This window comes from Piliocolobus tephrosceles, chromosome 5 (assembly GCF_002776525.5).
Source record: "Piliocolobus tephrosceles isolate RC106 chromosome 5, ASM277652v3, whole genome shotgun sequence".
NCBI lineage: Eukaryota > Metazoa > Chordata > Mammalia > Primates > Cercopithecidae > Piliocolobus > Piliocolobus tephrosceles.
The window spans coordinates 52,462,028-52,480,948 of NC_045438.1; the positions used below are offsets into that span (position 1 = coordinate 52,462,028).

At 43.7% G+C, this 18,921-nt stretch overlaps 1 protein-coding gene across 2 annotated transcripts in view; it reads left to right on the forward strand.

Moving 5' to 3' along the window:
• Positions 1-18,921, forward strand: part of AKAP12 (A-kinase anchoring protein 12) — a 121,193-nt gene that overhangs the window by 83,651 nt on the left and 18,621 nt on the right. Inside the window, exon 1 of one of the 2 annotated variants that reach the window (XM_023206149.1) lies at positions 4,930-5,272. The exons of the other annotated variant lie outside the window; for it this stretch is intronic. Within the exon in view, the coding sequence (XP_023061917.1) occupies positions 5,248-5,272 (25 nt within the window). The 5' untranslated portion in view covers positions 4,930-5,247. Of the gene's footprint in view, positions 1-4,929; positions 5,273-18,921 lie in introns of those variants that run through there. 2 annotated transcript variants of the gene reach the window in all.

Here is an 18,921-nt window from a genome sequence, read left to right on the forward strand (position 1 = left end):
CTCTTCTCTTCTCTTCTCTTCTCTTCTCTTCTCTTCTCTTCTCTTCTTTCTCAATCTCTCTCTCTCTTTCTTTCTTTCTTTTTGGGGAGTCCTGCTCTGTTGCCCAGACTGGAGTGCAATGGCGCGATCTCGGCTTACTGCAGCCTCCGCCTCCTGGGTTCCAGCGATTCTCATGCCTCAGCCTCCTGAGTAGCTGGGATTACAGGCGTGTGCCACCATGCCCAGCTAATTTTTTTGTGTTTTTAGTAGAGATAGGGTTTCACTCTGTTAGCCAGGATTGTCTCGATCTCCTGACCTCATGATCCACCTGTCTCAGCCTCCCAAAGTGTTGGGATTATAGGCATGAGCCCAGCCGGGACATTTTCATTACCTCATAAAGAAACACCATCCTGGTTAGCTGTCACTCCCTCTCCCGCCAAAACTCCCAGTCCTCGGTAACCGCTAACTATTTTATGTCTATAGATTTGCCTCTTGTAGACATTTCAAGTAAATGGAATTAAACAATGTGTGCTCTTTGGTGACTAGCTTCTTTCACTTAAAAGTTTTTTCAATGTTCATCTATGTTATAGCATGTTTCAGTAGTTTATTTATTTTTATTATTAACCCATTTCCATTAGATAAGCCAGATTTCATTTATCTCTGCATGAGTTGATATTTAGGTAGCTTCCACTTTTGTTACTAGGAATATTATACTGTAATGAACATTGATGGACAAGTTTTTGTGTGGGTGTATATTTTCATTGCTCTTGGGTATATGTCTAGGAGAATTGCTGGGTCATATAATAAATCTATGTTTAACATTTTGAGGAACTACCAACCTATTTTCCAAAGCAGCTGTACCGTTTCCAATTTCTCCATTCCTTGTTATTGTGGTCTTCCTTGCCCCCTGCCACCTGCCCCTGTTTTGTAAACCAGGCACATCAGCTTTATGTTGTTGTCTTTTTTTTTTTTTTTTTTTTTGAGACAGTCTTACTTTGTTGCCCAGGCTGGAATGCGGTGGTTTGATATCATCTTACTGCAACTTCCGCCCCTCTGGGTTCAAGCAGTTCTTGTGCCTCAGCCTCCTGAGTAGCTGAGATTACAGGCTCCTGCCACCATGCCCAGCTAATTTTTATATTTTTAGTAGAGACGGGGTTTCGCCATGTTGGCCAGGCTGGTCTCGAACTCCTGACCTCAGGTGATCCACCTGCCTCGGCCTCCCAAAGTGCTAAGATTACAGGCGTGAACCACCACACCCAAGTTGTCTTTTTTCTATTTTATTAAGGTCATCCTAGTGGGTGTGAGGTGGTTTTGATTTGCATTTTTCTAAGGGCTAATAACGTTGGACATATTTTCATGTGCTCATTGGTTGTTTGTGTATTTTGTTTAGAGAAATGGCTACTCAGATTCTTTGCTCACTTTTAATGGATAATTTGTTACAAAGTCCTTAATATGTCATTCAAAACCCTTTATAGATATCTTTAGTTTAATCTCCAGTATTGTCTTCCCCCCAACCCCCGGACCTCCCCAAGTAAACTCCGAACCTCGTAGCTGTAAGGAACCCACTCATGATTGCCCAAAGGTCCAGCTCTTGGTATCTCTGCCCATGCTTGTCTCTCCCTATGGACCACTTTCCTTTGTGCCCCAGGCAGGGAGTGTCCCCTCACCCTTTCAGAGACCCAAGGCTACCTCAGAGGTGAGCCAAACTGGAGCTGCCCACTCCCGCCACTAACTGGGCGTGTACACTACCCCCTCCCGCCACTGGGCATGTCCACTACCCGTACCTCCCGCCACTGGGCGTGTCCACCACCCACTTCCGCCACTGGGCGTGTCCACCACCCACGACCGAGCTCCCCGAGGCCAGGGACAGTATCTAATGAGATCTCTGGATGTTTCACATAATAAATACAGAGCAACAACTTGGTAAATATTTGTTAAATTAACCGTTCAGATTTGGGAAAACACGCTTTCTATCATCCACCTATGTATTACACAGCAAAACTATGTAATTCTTATTATAATTATAATTCTTCTTATAATTCCTGTAATTCTCACTTTGGTTGGTGATGTCTTCCTCTAAAAATCCTGATTTAACAAAAACCGAGAATGGAAATGATAAAAGAAAGTCTCCTGCATTGGACAGTGACCTTAGGTGTCATCTTTACTCCTGCTTTGATCCTGATTGATGACTTTTCTGTAAATGCAGACACACAGAGGCTTGATTGGCAGCTGTGCCATGCACCCTGTCCTTGATCATTCTTAGAGGTAGAGATCAAAGGAGACCCATTGGCTGAGAGAGTCTACAGCTTGCCACATGATCTATTGCTCTGCCTTGTGATTTTAATTGCCTCTTTAAGAATATCAAATCAGGCCAGACGCAGTGGCTCATGCCTGTAATCCCAGCACTTTGGGAGGCTGAGGTGGGTGGATCACCTGAGGTCAGGAGTTCGAGACCAGCCTGGCCAACACAGTGAAACCTCATCTCTACTAAAAATATAAAAATTAGCAGGGCGCGGTGGCAGGAGCCTGTAATCCCAGCTACTCAGGAGGCTGAGGCAGGAGAATTGCTTGAAGCCGGGAGGCAGAGGTTGCAGTGAACCGAGATTGCGTCATTGCACTCCAGCCTGGGCGACAAGAGCAAGACACCATCTCAAAAAAAAGAAGAAGAAGAAGAAAAAAAGAATATCAAATCAGATGCGTTAGCATCTTCGTGAATGTCAAAAAAAGAAATGTTTCAGTGCCAAAACTGAACAGCAGTACGGTGACCTTTGGAAATGTTGTTTAAGGTATTAAATGTGTAACTAGTGACATTTTGTGTGTTTTTATTTTTCTTCCTACCCAGCTCAGTGGAATAGCTGCTGCTTGCCCTGTTGTTAGAATTCAGACTGATAGAAAGGAGAGGAGCTGGCCGGGCGCGGTGGCTCAAGCCTGTAATCCCAGCACTTTGGGAGGCCGAGACGGGCGGATCATGAGGTCAGGAGATCGAGACCATCCTGGCTAACATGGTGAAACCCCGTCTCTACTAAAAAATACAAAAAACTAGCCGGGCGTGGTGGCGGGCGCCTGTAGTCCCAGCTACTCAGGAGGCTGAGGCAGGAGAATGGCCTGAACCCGGGAGGCGGAGCTTGCAGTGAGCTGAGATCGGGCCACTGCACTCCAGCCTGGGCGACAAAGCAAGACTCCGTTTCAAAAAAAAAAAAGAAAGAAAGAAAGGAGAGGAGCTGGAGAGGGCAGACTCGATTTCAGAAGTGGCACCAGATGATAGCCCTGTGTTGTCCCCAATCACTGGTGCTGAGAAATGATGCAGAACCAAACCCTGAGAACCCAGATCGCCCACGGCTCCTGGAACATCTCTGGGGAAGGGACTTACTAATGTAGACCCCTGATACAACATCCCAAGACGTCTTTATCCGTGATTTGCACAGCCAGGACACTACGGGGCTGGGACTGGGAGGAGAGGAATGGCCAAGCTTCCCTGCCCCCTTGGCTCTGTGGACTCCAGAGGGATGTTCAGTACCAGCAGCATTTCACATACACCAGACTCATTATTAAAATTGGAGCAATTTGTGAACTAGAGTTGAGACTTCTCTAGAGAAGATAAAAGGTTGGGAAGCTGCTCAGTGGCTCGGTCTAGGAGTCAGCTTCCAGGCAATATCTTACTGAGTCAGGACAAGGCCCATCACTCCCTGTTCCCGCCAGGCCGGGTATTTGCCAGGATGTGAAACGGAAGCCAGGTTTTTGGAGAGGCTGAAGCTGATTTTTTTAACAAGGTCCAGTTACCAGCAAGGAAGCGACCTTCACGCTGCTCACTCTGGGCCTGAGTGTGGTGCATCGCGCCCCCTGGTGCCCAAAAGGCGCAACTACGTGCCATGCCAGCCAGCTCTCCTGGACTTCATTTTTCCCTGATTCTCCTGTTCCTCGCCCACCCTCCTCTTTGCTGTGCCCACTGTGGTCCACGCCGAGGCTCCCCTCCCTCTTCCCTGCCCCAAGCAGTAATGAACAAGATCTTCATTCTCTGAAGAGAAGTGCAATAGTAAAACTTTGCTTTTTGTTTGCGTAGGGGAAGAGCTGTGTTAATGGGGTCAGGCAGGCAAGGCATGAAATAAGGAAAGGATGAAAGAAAGGAACAAACCCAGGGACCTAAAGGACCTACCCTAACAAAAAATTGGTGTACAAAAAAAAGTGTATTAAAATTGTGAGACTACACCAACTCATTCGTCACTTATGTCTTTACAAAGAACAAACCTGAAGCTTCAATGAGAAAGAATTGAAGTGTTCTAGGGCTGCCTGAAATCTTCGGAACTTTTAACATAAGCTTTGAATTACGAGGTGTGTGCTTGCATGTTAGAGATGTGATCGTGTCTAAAAATTGGAACATGGCATAGTTTGATCTAAAAGATGAGCTAACTTCTGCCATTTAGAAAAAGACCTCATGCTCAAGTCTGCTTTTGAAAAGTTGCCTTGGTCAAGTGTTGAAGACAGCACTTGTTAGAAGGAACAAGTTCAATTCTGACAGCCCTTCTCAAAGAAAGAGTTCAGGAAACAGCCCTACTGAGAGTTGCCAATCCTCAGATCAGTGCAACGTGTGTGTATGTGTAAGACACAGATGGTGAAAATATAAAATGCTACAGATGCCAAGAAGGGAGGTGTTTTGCACCACACCAATCTTTAAACAAACAGAAGGATGCAGAATGCAGTCTTCAAAATGGAGGGAGAATTTAATGTCTGTGTGGCTATTTCCTTGAAATGATTTTAAAAGCTGAGATACAGAAGTATTAGTAAATCGGTGCCAAGAATGAGGTAACCGTTTAGATCCAATGCGGCCGCTCCAGGATCGTACTCATGTCCAGCACCCTTTAAACCCTCCCGGGACTTTGCAGAGCCCGCTGACTACTCACAGAGCCCAGCTCGGGGGAGGGCTTTAAGGTGAAGCACGTGACCCCCCTGCTTGTGCAGCCGGGGCCGGGAAGTTTGCGCTCCCGAAGTTATGGAGCGCAGCAAGGGAGGGGCCAGCGCCAGCCCGCGTGTGGGTGGCTGGGTGGGGGTCCGCCTATAATTATCTGGGGAAATGCATCCGCGCTCCGCTTTTCGCTGCGGCAGCTCCGCGGGCACCTCCTGTTCTCCCTGATCCTGCGGGAGTGGCTGGGAGCTCAGTCCGCTCTGATCCCACCGAGACCACCCGGGGTTGGCAGGAAGGAGACGAGGCGTCTGCTGCGGAAAGCAGGGACCCGCTAAGCTGATCTCCTGTACAGTAGTGCTACTTAAAATATGCTGGGGACCATCACCATCACAGGTAAGGCACAGGTCAGGTCGCTTTTGTCCTTCCCGGACGGCAGGCACGGGGCAAGAAAAGCGCTTTCTTGCTTCGAATGAGCGTTTGGTGGGGAGCCCGGGAGGTCAGTGGCTGGACCGTTATTGGCATTTATCTCTCTCCGTGTGCTGAGTTTTTCATCAGAAGAACGTTCTCTCTTGGGCTCAGCAAGAATCAAACAACCTCAGCTTTTCGTTTTTGGCTGAGCTCTTCTTGGCTGTGCCTATGGGAGACTTTTAGTATATTTTGTTCGGGGTTGTACCTTTCCCTTAAGGAGACAGGGATGTGGAGAGGAACAGCAGCAGCCGACTGAATAGAAATATGTCAGATGTCTGTGAATTTGAAAATAAGTTGTGAAAGCTTAATCTCTTGCCGTAGTTGTAGACCAAATACATTCCTCTTCTGGGCAAATTACAAGTGTTTGCATTTTGGCTTGTTTATTAGGAACTTTCAATAAAGGTACACTTGGTGGTTTAGGGGACTAACATTTAAGCTCTGCTTTAAGTGGTGGTTTTAATAAAGCCATAGGTATTATAAAATTGGTGGCTAGGAAGCAACACTATTTAAGCAACAAATAGTATTTGAAAAGTATATTTCTTTAGCTTACTTTCTAGGAATCTGGTCGTATGAATTATAATATTGAATGCCTACTTCTAGCAAATAACTTACATGCTTGAAACTTTTAGAATGCCCTTACAGCTCCTCTAACTTGACTTTTGATAGTCTTATGCCATTGTACTGTGGCCTCACTTGCTTATTTTCTCTTCCTCTCATCAAGAAAATTAAACTTCATTTGCGAATTTAACTTTATAGGAACAGCACTTCTTTAAATATTTGAGATCATTGCTGCCAAATCTACTTTTGTTTTTATTTTTGTTTTTGTTTTGAGATGGAGTCTTGCTCTTTCACCATAATGGAGTGAAGTGGCTCGATCTCGGCTCACTGCAACCTCTGCCTCCCAGGTTCAAGCGATTCTCCTGCCTCAGCCTCCCGAGTAGCTGGGGTTACAGGCACACGCCACCAAGCCCAGCTAATTTTGTATTTTTAGTAGAACCAGGGTTTCACCAAGTTGGCCAGGATGGTCTCGATCTCTTGACCTCGTGATCTGCCTGCCTCAGTCTCCCAAAGTGCTGGGATTATAGGCGTGAGCCACCGCACCTGGCCTACAATTTTTTTTTTTAAAGCAACTATAGAATTTCTAGGACTTAAAATTTTCTCAGTGCAACTGCTCCTGCAAAGCCATGCGCTCCTGTGTAATTTAAAAGAATGTGAAAGTTCAGCAATACTAAAATTATCTCTCACTTCCTATACATTAGCTTGTTTACTTTGAGATTTCCTTAAAATTCGCCCCCCAAGTTGACTTGGCTAACCTTTCTACCATTTACCCGGCTTGAAAGTTTATGTCGTATCTCGAAACTATTAGTAAATAGACTGTACAAAATGAAAAAATTTAAAACACGAAAATCTCCATTTTTTTTCCCCAGGTCATTAATTTTTCTATGAATGGAATATGCAAATGTGTATTGTAGGGAGTCACAGCTCGGGATGGTGCTTCTGAGATCATGACTTTTTTCTGAGTATTTTTTGGGTACAATATGATTTTTATTATATTCACCATTCAGTTAGTCGCATACTGAGATTCCTATGGTAAAAGAAGGTGGTCTAAAGTTTTAGCAGTCATTAAAGGTTAATAAACTTGGAACACTTGAGGGGGCCTTTAATAGTTGGCTCAGATAACCCCAATGGAATGTTAAATGAATGGAAATAGTGGGAAGGACTAATTTTTAAGACAAAATCAGGTGATTGACTCTATTGCTTTCTGAATTTACTTTTCTTACAATGTGGGTGTGGAGGATGTGGCAAAATTTTGCACTTTTTCCTGGTAATAAGAAAGTGCAGAGAAAATCTTCACTCCAAATATTTAACAGCAAGAAATCTCATGTAGTGGAAGAAGTAAAAATGAAAGGGAGTTTCAGCTGTCATTTGTTTTTTCCTCCGCAAGTTATTCTGATGGAGAAGATTCATAATAATCGTCTTTAAATAGTTGTTCAGAATCTTGAAAAGCCATGAGGGCTTTAAAAATTGACAGTAAGGTGGCCAGGCGTGGTGGCTCACGCCTGTAATCCCAGCACTTTGGGAGGCTGAGGCGGGAGGATCATGAGGTCAGGAGTACGAGACTAGCCTGACCATCATGGTGAAACCTTGTCTCTACTAAAAATACAAAAATTAACCTGGCATGGTGGTGTGCAGCTGTGATCCCAGCTACTCAGGAGGCTGAGGCAGAGAGAATTGCTTGAACCCGGGAGGCAGAGGTTGCAGTGAGCTGAGATTGTGCCACTGCCCTGCAGCCAGGTTAACAGAGCAAGACTCCACCTCAAAAAAAAAAAAAAAAAAAAAAAAATTGACAGTATGGTTTAGTGCAATCTTAAAGGTCTCTTGCATCTTTGGGATTACTCACTTAAATATGATAGAAGGTTATTGTAGTTCTCTTTAGTACTATGTTATTTTAGGAGGTGTGTGTTTAAATTTTACAATTTATTAACAGGACTGATGGCATTTTGTAGGAACTACTTAGGAATGAGTTTGCATTTCTGAAAGTAAGGAAAAGCTATCACTTAATACTATTATCCCCCCCCCACACACACACACACAACCCAGTTTACACAAACCACTAAAATGAATGCAGTGAAAATTGAATTATGAAATAATTGCTTATTCACTTTACATACTGTTGCCATTCTTGAGGTCTCTTTCTCTCACATCTCATTTGCAATAAGTTAGCTTAGAAACAAGGGATAAGTGATGTGACACGATGATCATCCCCTTCCCCACTCAACTGTCAATGGCATGCCAGCAAAAAAATGCTTTTTTTTTTTTTTTGAGATGAAGTCTCACTCTGTCACCCAGGCTAGAGTGCAGTGGCACGATCTCAGCTCACTGCAACCTCCACCTCCCAGGTTCAAGCAATTCTCCCTGCTGCAGCCTGCCGAGTAGCTGGGATTATAGGCGCCCACCACCACGCCCCACTAATGTTTGTATTTTTAGTAGAGATGAGGTTTCGCCATGTTGGCCAGGCTGGTCTTGAACTCCTGACTTCAGGTGATCCACCCTACCTCAACCTCCCAAAATGCTGGGATTACAAGCGTGAGCCACCACGCCCGGCCAAAAAAAAAATCCTTTTAAATTAAGCAAATACCTTTTCTATTTTCTCTAAGTCACCCACATTACTGACACTGATAATACTGATATATTGCAAACTGTCAAGTATCATGAGAAATAGGGACATTATTCTTTAAAGTAGAAACCGGGGAAGAATCAACATTCATGTTAGTTCTAGATTATTTATAATGCACTTCCCGATGCAAATAATTTTTACGAGAGAAAAAAAATACCTTACACATGGGTGTTTCCCATCTGCTATGGAGACAGATTCCTTGTCAAGAGACTTTGGAGACACGAAATTGATACTTTCACAACTGCTAGATTAATAACTACCACTTCCTGAGCGCCTAGTCTGGCAGGTGTTGTTCAGCACTTTGTGGACATTACCATGTATTCCTCACAATAATCCTGCAAAAAGTGGTTCTGTAACCCCGTTTCTATCGCGAAAGCAAGTTTCTCATGATTTGATAATTACCCAGGGTTTCACAGCTAGTAAGAGCATAACTGTAGAGTACCTTGCAAAAGACCTCTTTCTCGTTGTGAGATGCTAATACTTGTGTTAGTGACGTCCACATTCTTACATGCCCGCTCAGATGTTTAAGGGATCGTGAAACATCAGTATAAAAACCTGGGATTGGGGCTGGACATTGTGGCTTATGCCTGTAATCCTACCACTTTGGGAGGCCAAGGCAGGCGGATCGCTTGAGTCCAGGAGTTCGAGACCAGCATGGTCAACATAGGGGAGACCTCCTCTCTAAAAAAAATCAAAAATTTAGCTGGGCAATGTGGCCCGTGCCTGTAGTCCCAGTTACTTAGGAAGCTGAGGTAGGAGGATCACTTGTGCCACTGTATTCCAGCCTGAGCAACAGAGCAAGACCCTGTCCCCACCCCACCCCCCAAAAAAAAACACCAGGTCCAATGATGATGTCACCTATATACTTCTGTATGGGATTGTTGCTTCTATGAATTTGAATGTATCTCCACTTGGAAGTTTTCTGGTTAATGAGCTTTAGAACAAGGGAAGTTGGGTGTGTAGCATATAAGGGATGGACTTAGAATGCAGAGAATTCCTGGAAAAATTCCAGGACAATGCTACGAATCTTGGGGGAAAGATAACTAGTTCCAGATGTCACTGTAAGCCATCCTGATGTGCCTGGGGATGGGGAGCGCTGGTGAGACTAAGCCTGAAAAATGAACATGTCGTTTCTGCAATATCGTACTTCTTTTTCTCAACAAAAAATGATGGTGGTGGTGTCACTGAAACCTGATAGCTAAGGTTTGGATAAAAACAGTAACGTTTTATAATATATAATCAACATATCCCTTTATGTTTTTTTCTTCTTTTAAGCCTCTAAAGTAAAAGAAAACAATATATAATTTCTCTCTTAGTCGCTAAGTATTTGGAAAAGCGAGAAAAGAAAGACGATGCTCCAGGTTTTGAACACATGGGCCGTCTCTACATTATATGGAGCTTGGGGACAGGGAGCGCATAGCCAGCAGGGACCACTGTAGCTTAGCCCTTCTTGGGATCATGGAGCCTTTGCAGCTTTGGAGACGGGGAGATTATGGATATTTTCTAAAGGAAAATGTATATTTGCACATACACATTATAGACCTGGACATTGATTTGATAAACTGGGATTCACAGACCATTTATCTGGAGACAAACCTAGGTTAATAGCAGGTAACACCTCAGTGTGAAACACTTCAGTAATTCTTGGCCAAAGTGAGATTTTTGTACATGAAATGATTTCAAGTTTTGGTTTCTTACTACATCACTAAAGATGCAACTTTTCATATATTTTCACATTTATTTGACTCCATTAATATTCCATAGACCTTTTTTTTTTTAACCTCGAAGGGGTTTGTTATGACAAAGCTGTTTAAAATTTTAAAATTTTAAATTTTAAAATGAGCTGTTTGTTATTATTAAACATGTGTTATAATTTTTTTATAATGTCGTAATTGAGGATAGTTTATACTCTTAAAAATAGGGTGAAAGCTGTTCACTCCAGGAGGTATCTTTTCTTCTCTATTTCACTTTCCACACTTATTATTAAGAATAACTTTCATTTATCTTAGAAAAACATAAAGCAAAAAGCCTACCCAAGGTCTTGGCAGTGGTAACTTCAAGTTATTTTTCCTTCCGGAATGTTGTAGCATGAAGTAGCTTCATCCATATCCAGTCTTTATTTTTACTTCATCTTTTTAAAAGTTTTGTTTTGGAGTACAGTAGCATGATCATAGATCACTGCAGCCTGGAACTCCTGGGCTCAACGATCCTCCTGCCTCAGCCTCCCAAGCAGCTGGGACCCTAATGAGTAGCATGTCCAACCCCACATTTTTTTTTTTTTTTTTTTTTTTTGAGACAGAGTCTCGCTCTTTTGCCAGGCTGGAGTACAGTGGCATGATCTTAGCTCAATGCAACCTCCATCTCCCAGGATCAAATGATTCTCCTGCCTCAGTCTCCTGAGTAGCTGGGGTTACAGGTGCCCGCCACCACACCCGGCTAAATTTTTGTGTTTTTAGTAGAGATGGGGTTTCACCGTGTTAGCCAGGATGGTCTCAATTTCCTGACCTCGTGATCCACCCGCCTTGGCCTCCCAAAGTGCTGGGATTACAGAGGTGAGCCACCGCGCCCGGCCCGGTCCTGTGTCTTATATGCACTATATCCATGCAGAGATCCCTCCTTCTTGGGTATATTCAGAAAATTAAGTGAATGAAAGCTCTTTCTACATCTTCTTTAAAATTATCTTATCTCTTATCTTTTCCAAGTAATGTTTTCATCATGTTGACCCTGTCTCACACAAGCATGTGATTAGGTGTCTCCACCCAGAAGAAGGGCATAGAAATATCTGGTTTCTGTAGTAATACCCTCTTGAGAAACAAGGCATGGATGATGTTGTTTCACTAATGATTGATGTCGAAAGACCTGTCAATCAAGACATGTATCACACATGGGTGTGTGGCCTGTTGGAAGGATTAGTCTTTTTCCTGCCCTTTGAAGTGTCTACAGGGTGGGAAAAGACCAGTGACTAATAGGGCAGTACGAAGACGGAGGTGCCTGTGAATTCGGGCTCCAGAGGCTTCTACAGGGGACACACCAACACTCCCTTTAACATTTTGGCCATCTTTGTGACCTAGTGGGATGCTGGAGTTGTTTCTAACAACCTCAGCACCAGTGAGCACGTGAGCACCACGATTGGGCTTTCTGGGCATCGGAGAGACTTGGGTGGATAGCCACGTGTTTAAAAACGGTAGGATCATTCAGTCACACACGAGTTAAAAAACTACATTGTGTGGAAAAGGCCACTGCAAAATCAAAGGAAGTGTTAGGGGCATGAAAAAGTACATCCCCATATCAGTGATCCCAAATCAAAGATGGAGCTTTTTGATCTTCCTCTTTGTAGCCAGTCGGACAAATCTAAGGCAGATGAAAATTCCGTAGGAGTTTTGAATTAAAAGAAGCGCCCTAACGGAAGGCTGTGATGAAGTGTGGCTGTGAATGGATTCCACTGTGCCAGGCCTGCACAGGTGAGCACTGGCTGCCAGTCCTGGAAGCCCCCTCCTATTTTTAGAGGCCTCTTATCAATCACTTACTCCCTTCACTCCCAGCAGTGGGAGTGGGTTGAGCCTCTGGTCTGAGCCTCTCCTGCCTGCTGCCCCCACATCTTTTAGACTGTTTATAATGCATTTAACAGCCTCCCACTGTGCTCGCTAAGCTGCAATCTTTAACTCATTCACAACCAGCATGCAGGGAGCATGTAAAAATACTTTCTCAGGCCGGGTGCAGTGGCTCACGCCTGTAATCCCAGCACTTTGGGAGGCTGAGGCTAGCGGATCACCTGAGGTCAGGAGTTTGAGACCATCCTGGCCAACATGGTGAAACTCTGTCTCTACTAAAAATAAAAAATCAGCTGGGCATGGTGGCGAGCGCCTGTGGTCCCAGCTACTCGGGAGGCTGAGGCAGGAAAATCGCTTGAACCTGGGAGGTGGAGACTGCAGTGATTCAACATCGCACCACTACACTCTAGCCTGGGCAACAGAGCAAGACTGTGTCTCAAAAAAAAAAAATTTTTTTTTTCAAAGGTTTCTGCTAACCACAAACTAGCAGGGAATGATGATGGTCTTGTTTGGCAATCTTTACCTGCAGCAAGAACCTGGGAAATATGGGGGTGATTTTGATGTATCGTGTACAGTTGGGCTGGGGAAAGCAAAAAAAGTGAAGGAGATGAGGAGGGGGAGGCCAGCACAGGAAGAAGGGTCCCGGCCACCTTTGACCCATACTTGAGGTAAAGGACCTGCATCTGGCCAGGCTCTGTGGCTTATGTCTGTAATCCCAGCACTTTGGGAGGCTGAGGTGGGAGGATCGCTTGAGGCCAGGAGTTCAAGACCAGCCTGGGCAACATAGCGAGATCCTCCATCTCTACAAAAACAAAAACAGAAAAGGGATCTGCATCTTTACATGGTGCAAATAAAGAAAACTAGAAGATAGGGAGTTAACTCGACACATATGTGCCTCTTTTCTCCCCTTGAAATATTGATGTTGGAAGTCAAGGTGGTAAAAATAGGCGCAATGTCACATTCAACTTTACAGGATTTGAAAGTGCATCTCGGCTGGGCGCGGTGGCTCATGCCTGTAATCCCAACACTTTAGGAGGCCGAGGCAGGTGGATCACCTGAGGCAGTAGTTCGAGACCAGCCTGGCCAACATGGTGAAACCCTGTCTCTACTAAAAATACAAAAATTAGCCGGGTGTGGTGGCGGGCACCTGTAGTCCCAGCTTCGCAGGAGGCTGAGGCAGGAGAATCGCTGGATCGCTGGAACACTGGAGGCAGAGGCTGCAGAGAGCTGAGATCACGCCACTATACTCCAGCCTGGGCAACAGAGCAAGACTCCGTCTCAAAAAATAAAAATAAAAAAGAGTGCATCTCAACTTTTTTTTTTTTTTTTTTTTTTTGAGACGGAATAGTTGTCGCCCAGGCTGGAGTGCAGTGGCAGCATCTCCACTGCAAGCTCAATCTCCCGGGTTCACGCCATTCTCCTGCCTCAGCCTCCTGGAACTGGTCTTCAACTTTTTGTATGTGATTTTCAGTGACTTCTGGTCGTAAAAATCAAGAGCTTTCTGGTTCAGCAGAGCTGAAAGCTGTTCAATACTGCCCTCTTCTGTCCAAAACTCATTCAGGCATTTGGACAATGATTCTATACTCGGAAATGTTTGTGACAAAGCGTGATGGTGAAGATTTGACATTATCTAACCATGGGGACAGAAAAACAAATTTTGCAGCCATTAGGTCTTAGTTTTGAAGACTCTATTCAGAAAACAAAACAAATAGTGATTATCGGGATGTTGTCCTTATGAAAAGTTTTCCCTATTCCCTGTGTTTTTAAAGTCTTCTACAATTTATACTGATTATGTTTGGAATTGGCAAAAAGTGATGAAAAGTAAAGTTTTGTTTTTATAGAAAGCCAACTGATGTGTCATCCTCATAACCAGCCTTAGTGTCCTCACCTATAATGTAAGTGATTTATGTTATAGGTGAGGACACTAAGAACAGAGATTTTCATTTTATTTTTATTTCACTTTTTGTTTTTTTTCCGAGATGGAGACTCACTCTGTCACCCAGGCTAGAGTGCAGTGGCACGATCTCCACTCATTGCAACCTCCACCTCGCGGATTCAAGCTATCCTCCTGCCTCAGCCTCCTAAGTAGCTGGGATTATAAGCGTGTACCACCACACCCAGCTAGCTTTTGTATTTTTAGTAGAGACAGAGTTTGACTGTGTTGCCCAAAGCTGGTCTCAGACTCCTGACCCCAAAGTGATCCTCCTGCCTCAGCCTCTCAAAGTGCTGGGATTACAGCCCTGTGAGTCGCTGTACCTGGCCTTATTTTTAGTTTAGCTTCAGGGATACACGTATAGGTTTGTTACATGGATATATTGCGTAATGGTGAAGTTTGGGCTCTGGTGTACCCATCACGGGAGTGGTGAACATTGTACTCAATAGTATATTTCAACTCTGACTTCCCTCCCACCTTCCCTCCCTTTTAGAGTCCCCAGTGTCTATTATTTCCATCTTTATGTCCCTGTGTACTCATTGGTTAACTACCATTTATGAGAATATGCAGCATTTTACTTTCTGAGTTATTTTACTTAGGTTTATGGCCTCCAGATCCTTCCATGTTGTTGCAAAGGACATGATTTCATTCTTTTTTATGGCTGCATATATTCGATGGTGTATGTGGACCACATTTGCTTTACCCAGTCAAACTTTGGACACTTGGGTTGGTTCTTTGACTTTGCTAGTGTGAATAGTGCTGGAAGAAACATGTATCTTTTTGATAAATTGATTTTATCTCTCTTGGGTAGGTGCCAAATAATGGGATTGCTGTGTGGAATGGTAGTTCTGTTTTTTGTTCCTTGAGAAATCTCCATAGTGTTTTCTATAGCTCTCTTACTAATTTACATTCCCACTGGCAATGTATACACGTTCCCTTTTCTCCACATCTGTGCCAACATCTGTTGTTTTTTGACTTTTTAATAATAGCTATTCTGGCTAGGCACAGTGGCTCACATCTATAATCCCAGCACTTTGGGAGGCTGAGGCAGGTGGATCACCTGAGGTCAGGAGTTCGAGACCAGCCTGGTCAACATGGTGAAACCCCGTCTCTACTAAAAATATAAAAATTAGTCAGGCATGGTGGCGTGCGGCTGTAGTCCCAGCTACTTGGGAGGCTGAGACAGAATTGCGTGAACCCAGGAGGCGGAGGTCGCAGTGAGCTGAGATCGCGCCATTGCACTCCAGCCTGGGCGACACAGCGAGACTCCGTCTCAAAATAAATAAATAATAAAAAATAGCCATTCTGACTGGTGCAAGATTGTGGTTTTAAACTGCATTTCTCTGATAGTGCTGCTGAGAATGTTTTCATATGTTTCTTTGCTGTTTGTATGTCTTCTTTTGAGAAATGTCTAAGAACAGAGATTTTTAGGAAACTTGCCCAAGGGCCTGGTGCTAGTATAGTGCTACAACTAAAATTTAAATACCAGTCTGTCCCCAGAACTTCTGCTCTTTCATTTTCTTCCCCTCTGCCTGAATTCTTTTCCTCTCTTTGGTGGGAGAAAGTTAAGTCGTTTTCCTGTTATTTAATACAAGATAAAATTTATATTATGGTATGTAATGTGAAGGAAATATCTGATATTCTCCTCTAAAATCAGGTCGGGTAAATCATCACTCTACATTTTGTTGTTTTCTATAATTTTTAGTAGTTATCTGCAATTCCGAGTGCATTCTTCCAAGTGATTTAAAAAAAAAATAACTTCAGGCCAGTTCCGGTGGCTCACGCCTGTAATCTCAGCACTTTGAGAGGCCAAGGCGGGTAGATCACCCAAGGTCAGGAGTTCGAGAGCAGCCTGGCCAACATGGTGAAACCCCATCTCTACTAAAAATACAAAAAATTAGCTGGGCTTGGGGGTGGGCGCCTGTAATCCCAGCTACTTGGGAGGCTGGGACAGAAGAATTGCTTGAACCCGAGAGGTGGAGGTTGCAGTGAGCTGAGCTCGTGCCATTGCGCTCCAGCCTGGGCAACAAGAGTGAGTTTCTGTATCAAAAAAAAAAACAAAAAACAAAAAGATAACTGTAAACATTCAGAAAGTTGGAAGACTAAAATGAATACATAGAACACCCATACCCTTTACTCAGGTTCACCGTTTTAACCCAAATAGTGGATATTGTCAACATTTTCCCTCACTTGCTATATTTACTCTCTTTTTGTTGGAAAACAAAACAAACCTCAGTCCACAGGTTTCTGTTATAACTCACATAGGCATGAGATATATTAATAAATTCACTGAAGAAGGCCAGGCACAGTGGCTCACACCTGTAATCCCAGCCCTTTGGGAGGCTGAGGAGGATTGCTTTGAGCTCAGGAGTTCAAGGCCAGCTATGGTGAAACCCCTGTGTCTACTAAAAATACAAAAGTTAGCCAGGCATCGGTGACTCACGCCTGTATTCCCAGCTACTTGGGAGGTTGAGGCTGGAGAATCGCTTGAGCCCTGGAAACGGAGGCTGCAGTGAGCCAAGATGACACCATGGTACTCCTGCCTGGGCGATAGAGGGATACATTGTCTCAAAAAAATTAGGGAAGCATTTGAAAGTAAGTTATATACATCATGGTCTTTTACCCCTAAATATTTCAGTGTGTATTTTCCAAGAATAGGGATATTCCCTTTCATAACCGTAGTACAGTTATTGACAGTTATCAATATCATACATTTAAGTTATTACAGAACTTTTCTATAATCTGCTTCTAATTTTGTCAGTTAATCTAATTATGTCCATTTTAAAGCATTCCTCTTTGCATTCCAAGATCCACCCTAGGGTCAGAGATTTTGTGTTGTCATGTCTTTTTAGCTTCTTTTAATCTGGAAGACTTCTATAGCTTTTGTCTTTTAGATTTGATATGTTCAAAGCATAAGTTCTCTCGCCATTTCTACTCATTCTTTATTTGATATTTCTTTTGCCTAAATCAATTTAGGTTACTCATTCTTTGTTTTTTTTTTTCTCCCTGAGACGGAGTCTTGCTCTCTTGCCCAGGCTAAAGTGCAGTGGTATGATCTCGGTTTACTGCAACCTCCACCTCCCAGGTTTAAGCGATTCTCCCACTTCAGCCTCCTGCGTAGCTGGGACTCCAGGCACCCACCACCATGCCTGGCTAATTTTTGTGTTTTTAGTAGAGACTGGGTTTCGCCATGTTGGCCAGGCTGGTCTTGAACTCCTGACTTGAGGTGATCTGCCTACCTCGCACCCCCAAAGTGCTGGGATTACAGGCATGAGCCACTGCACCTGGCCGTAGATTACTCATTCTAAGCCAGAATCCTGCAGAGGTGATGTTGTGTCCTTCTCAGGGTACTGCACGCAGTGTCCATCTGTCCCTTGTAGACTGATGTTAAGGTGTTGTCGGATTTCTCCACTGTAGAATTGGGCTTTTCTCCCTCCTTTTCAACAATAAGCATGTAAACATCCTGCCCCTCTCCTCCATTTAGCACTTTGGCACCCATTGATTCTTGCTTTATCCAGCTTTCACTTTGATGGTTGTAAAGTGATGATCGGGTAATCTTTTGAATTGCTGTGAGTTGGGTGGGTAGGATGTATGCACTGTTTCCTTTTCAAAAAGATGCATGACTGTAACTATGAATAAACTCTGCCTTTCACACTGAAATAGAATTCAAATTGCTGTCCACATTAGACATAAAGCAGTTTTTCCATCTAAGTGTAGGAGTTGACATATCGAAATACTTGTTCTTGCCATAAGTGGCGCTTGTGAACTATAAAAAGTTACAATGATTTATGGAAAATAAGTATGTTTATGCTTTAAAAGGGTATGAAATTGACTTTTCTTTCAAAAAGACAAACTGTATTTTGCTCCTTTAGTGCCTTCACTTTAAGTACTCCCCAGCCAGCCTTTGGCCCTCCTGAGATACCACACACCTATATGATGTTGGTCAAGTCATATGACCGTTTTTAAAAACAGACTATTTTTAAGAGTAGTTTCAGGTTCACAGCAAAATTGAGTGGAGAGTTCGAAGAATTCCCATGTGTCCCTTGCCCCATCGCCTACACAGCCTACCCCAGCCCTTATCAACATTCCCCACCAGAATGGGTTGTTTGTTACAATCAGTGAACCTACACTGATACATGGTTATCACCCAGAGTCCAAAGTTTACATTAGGGCTCACTCTTGGTGGCATACTTTCTGTGGGTTTGGGCCAATACATAATGATGTGTACCCGCCATGACAGCATCATGCAGAATGGCTTCACTGCCATAAAAATCATCTGTGCTTCATATATTCATCCCTTCCTCCCCCCACCCCCTGGCAACTACTGCTCTTTTTACTGTCTCCATAGTTTTGCCTTTTTCAGAATGTCATATAGTTGGAATCATACATTGTGTATCTTCCTCAGAGTGTCTCCTTTTGCTTAGCTATATACATTTAAGTTCCCTCCATGACTTTTCATGGCCTGATAACTAATTTTTCTTTCTTTCTTTTTTTCTTTTTTGAGATGGAGTCTCGCTCTGTTACCCAGGCTGGAGTGCAGTGGCACGATCTCAGCTCACTGCAAACCCCGCCTCCCAGGTTCAAGCAATTCTCTGCCTCAGCCTTCCGAGTAGCTGGGATTACAGGTGCCCACCATCATGCCTGGCTAATTTTTGTACTTTTTTTAGTAGAGACGGGGTTTCACCATCTTGGCCAGGCTGGTCTTGAACTCATGACCTGGTGATCCACCCACCTTGGCCTCCCAAAGTGCTGGGATTACAGGCATGAGCCACCGCACCCAGCCAACTCATTTCTTTTTAGTACTGAATAATATTCCGTTGTCTAAATGTACCATACTTTATCCACTCATCTATTGAAGGACATCTGATTGCTTCCAAGTTTTGGCACTTATGCATAAAGCTGCTGTAAACAT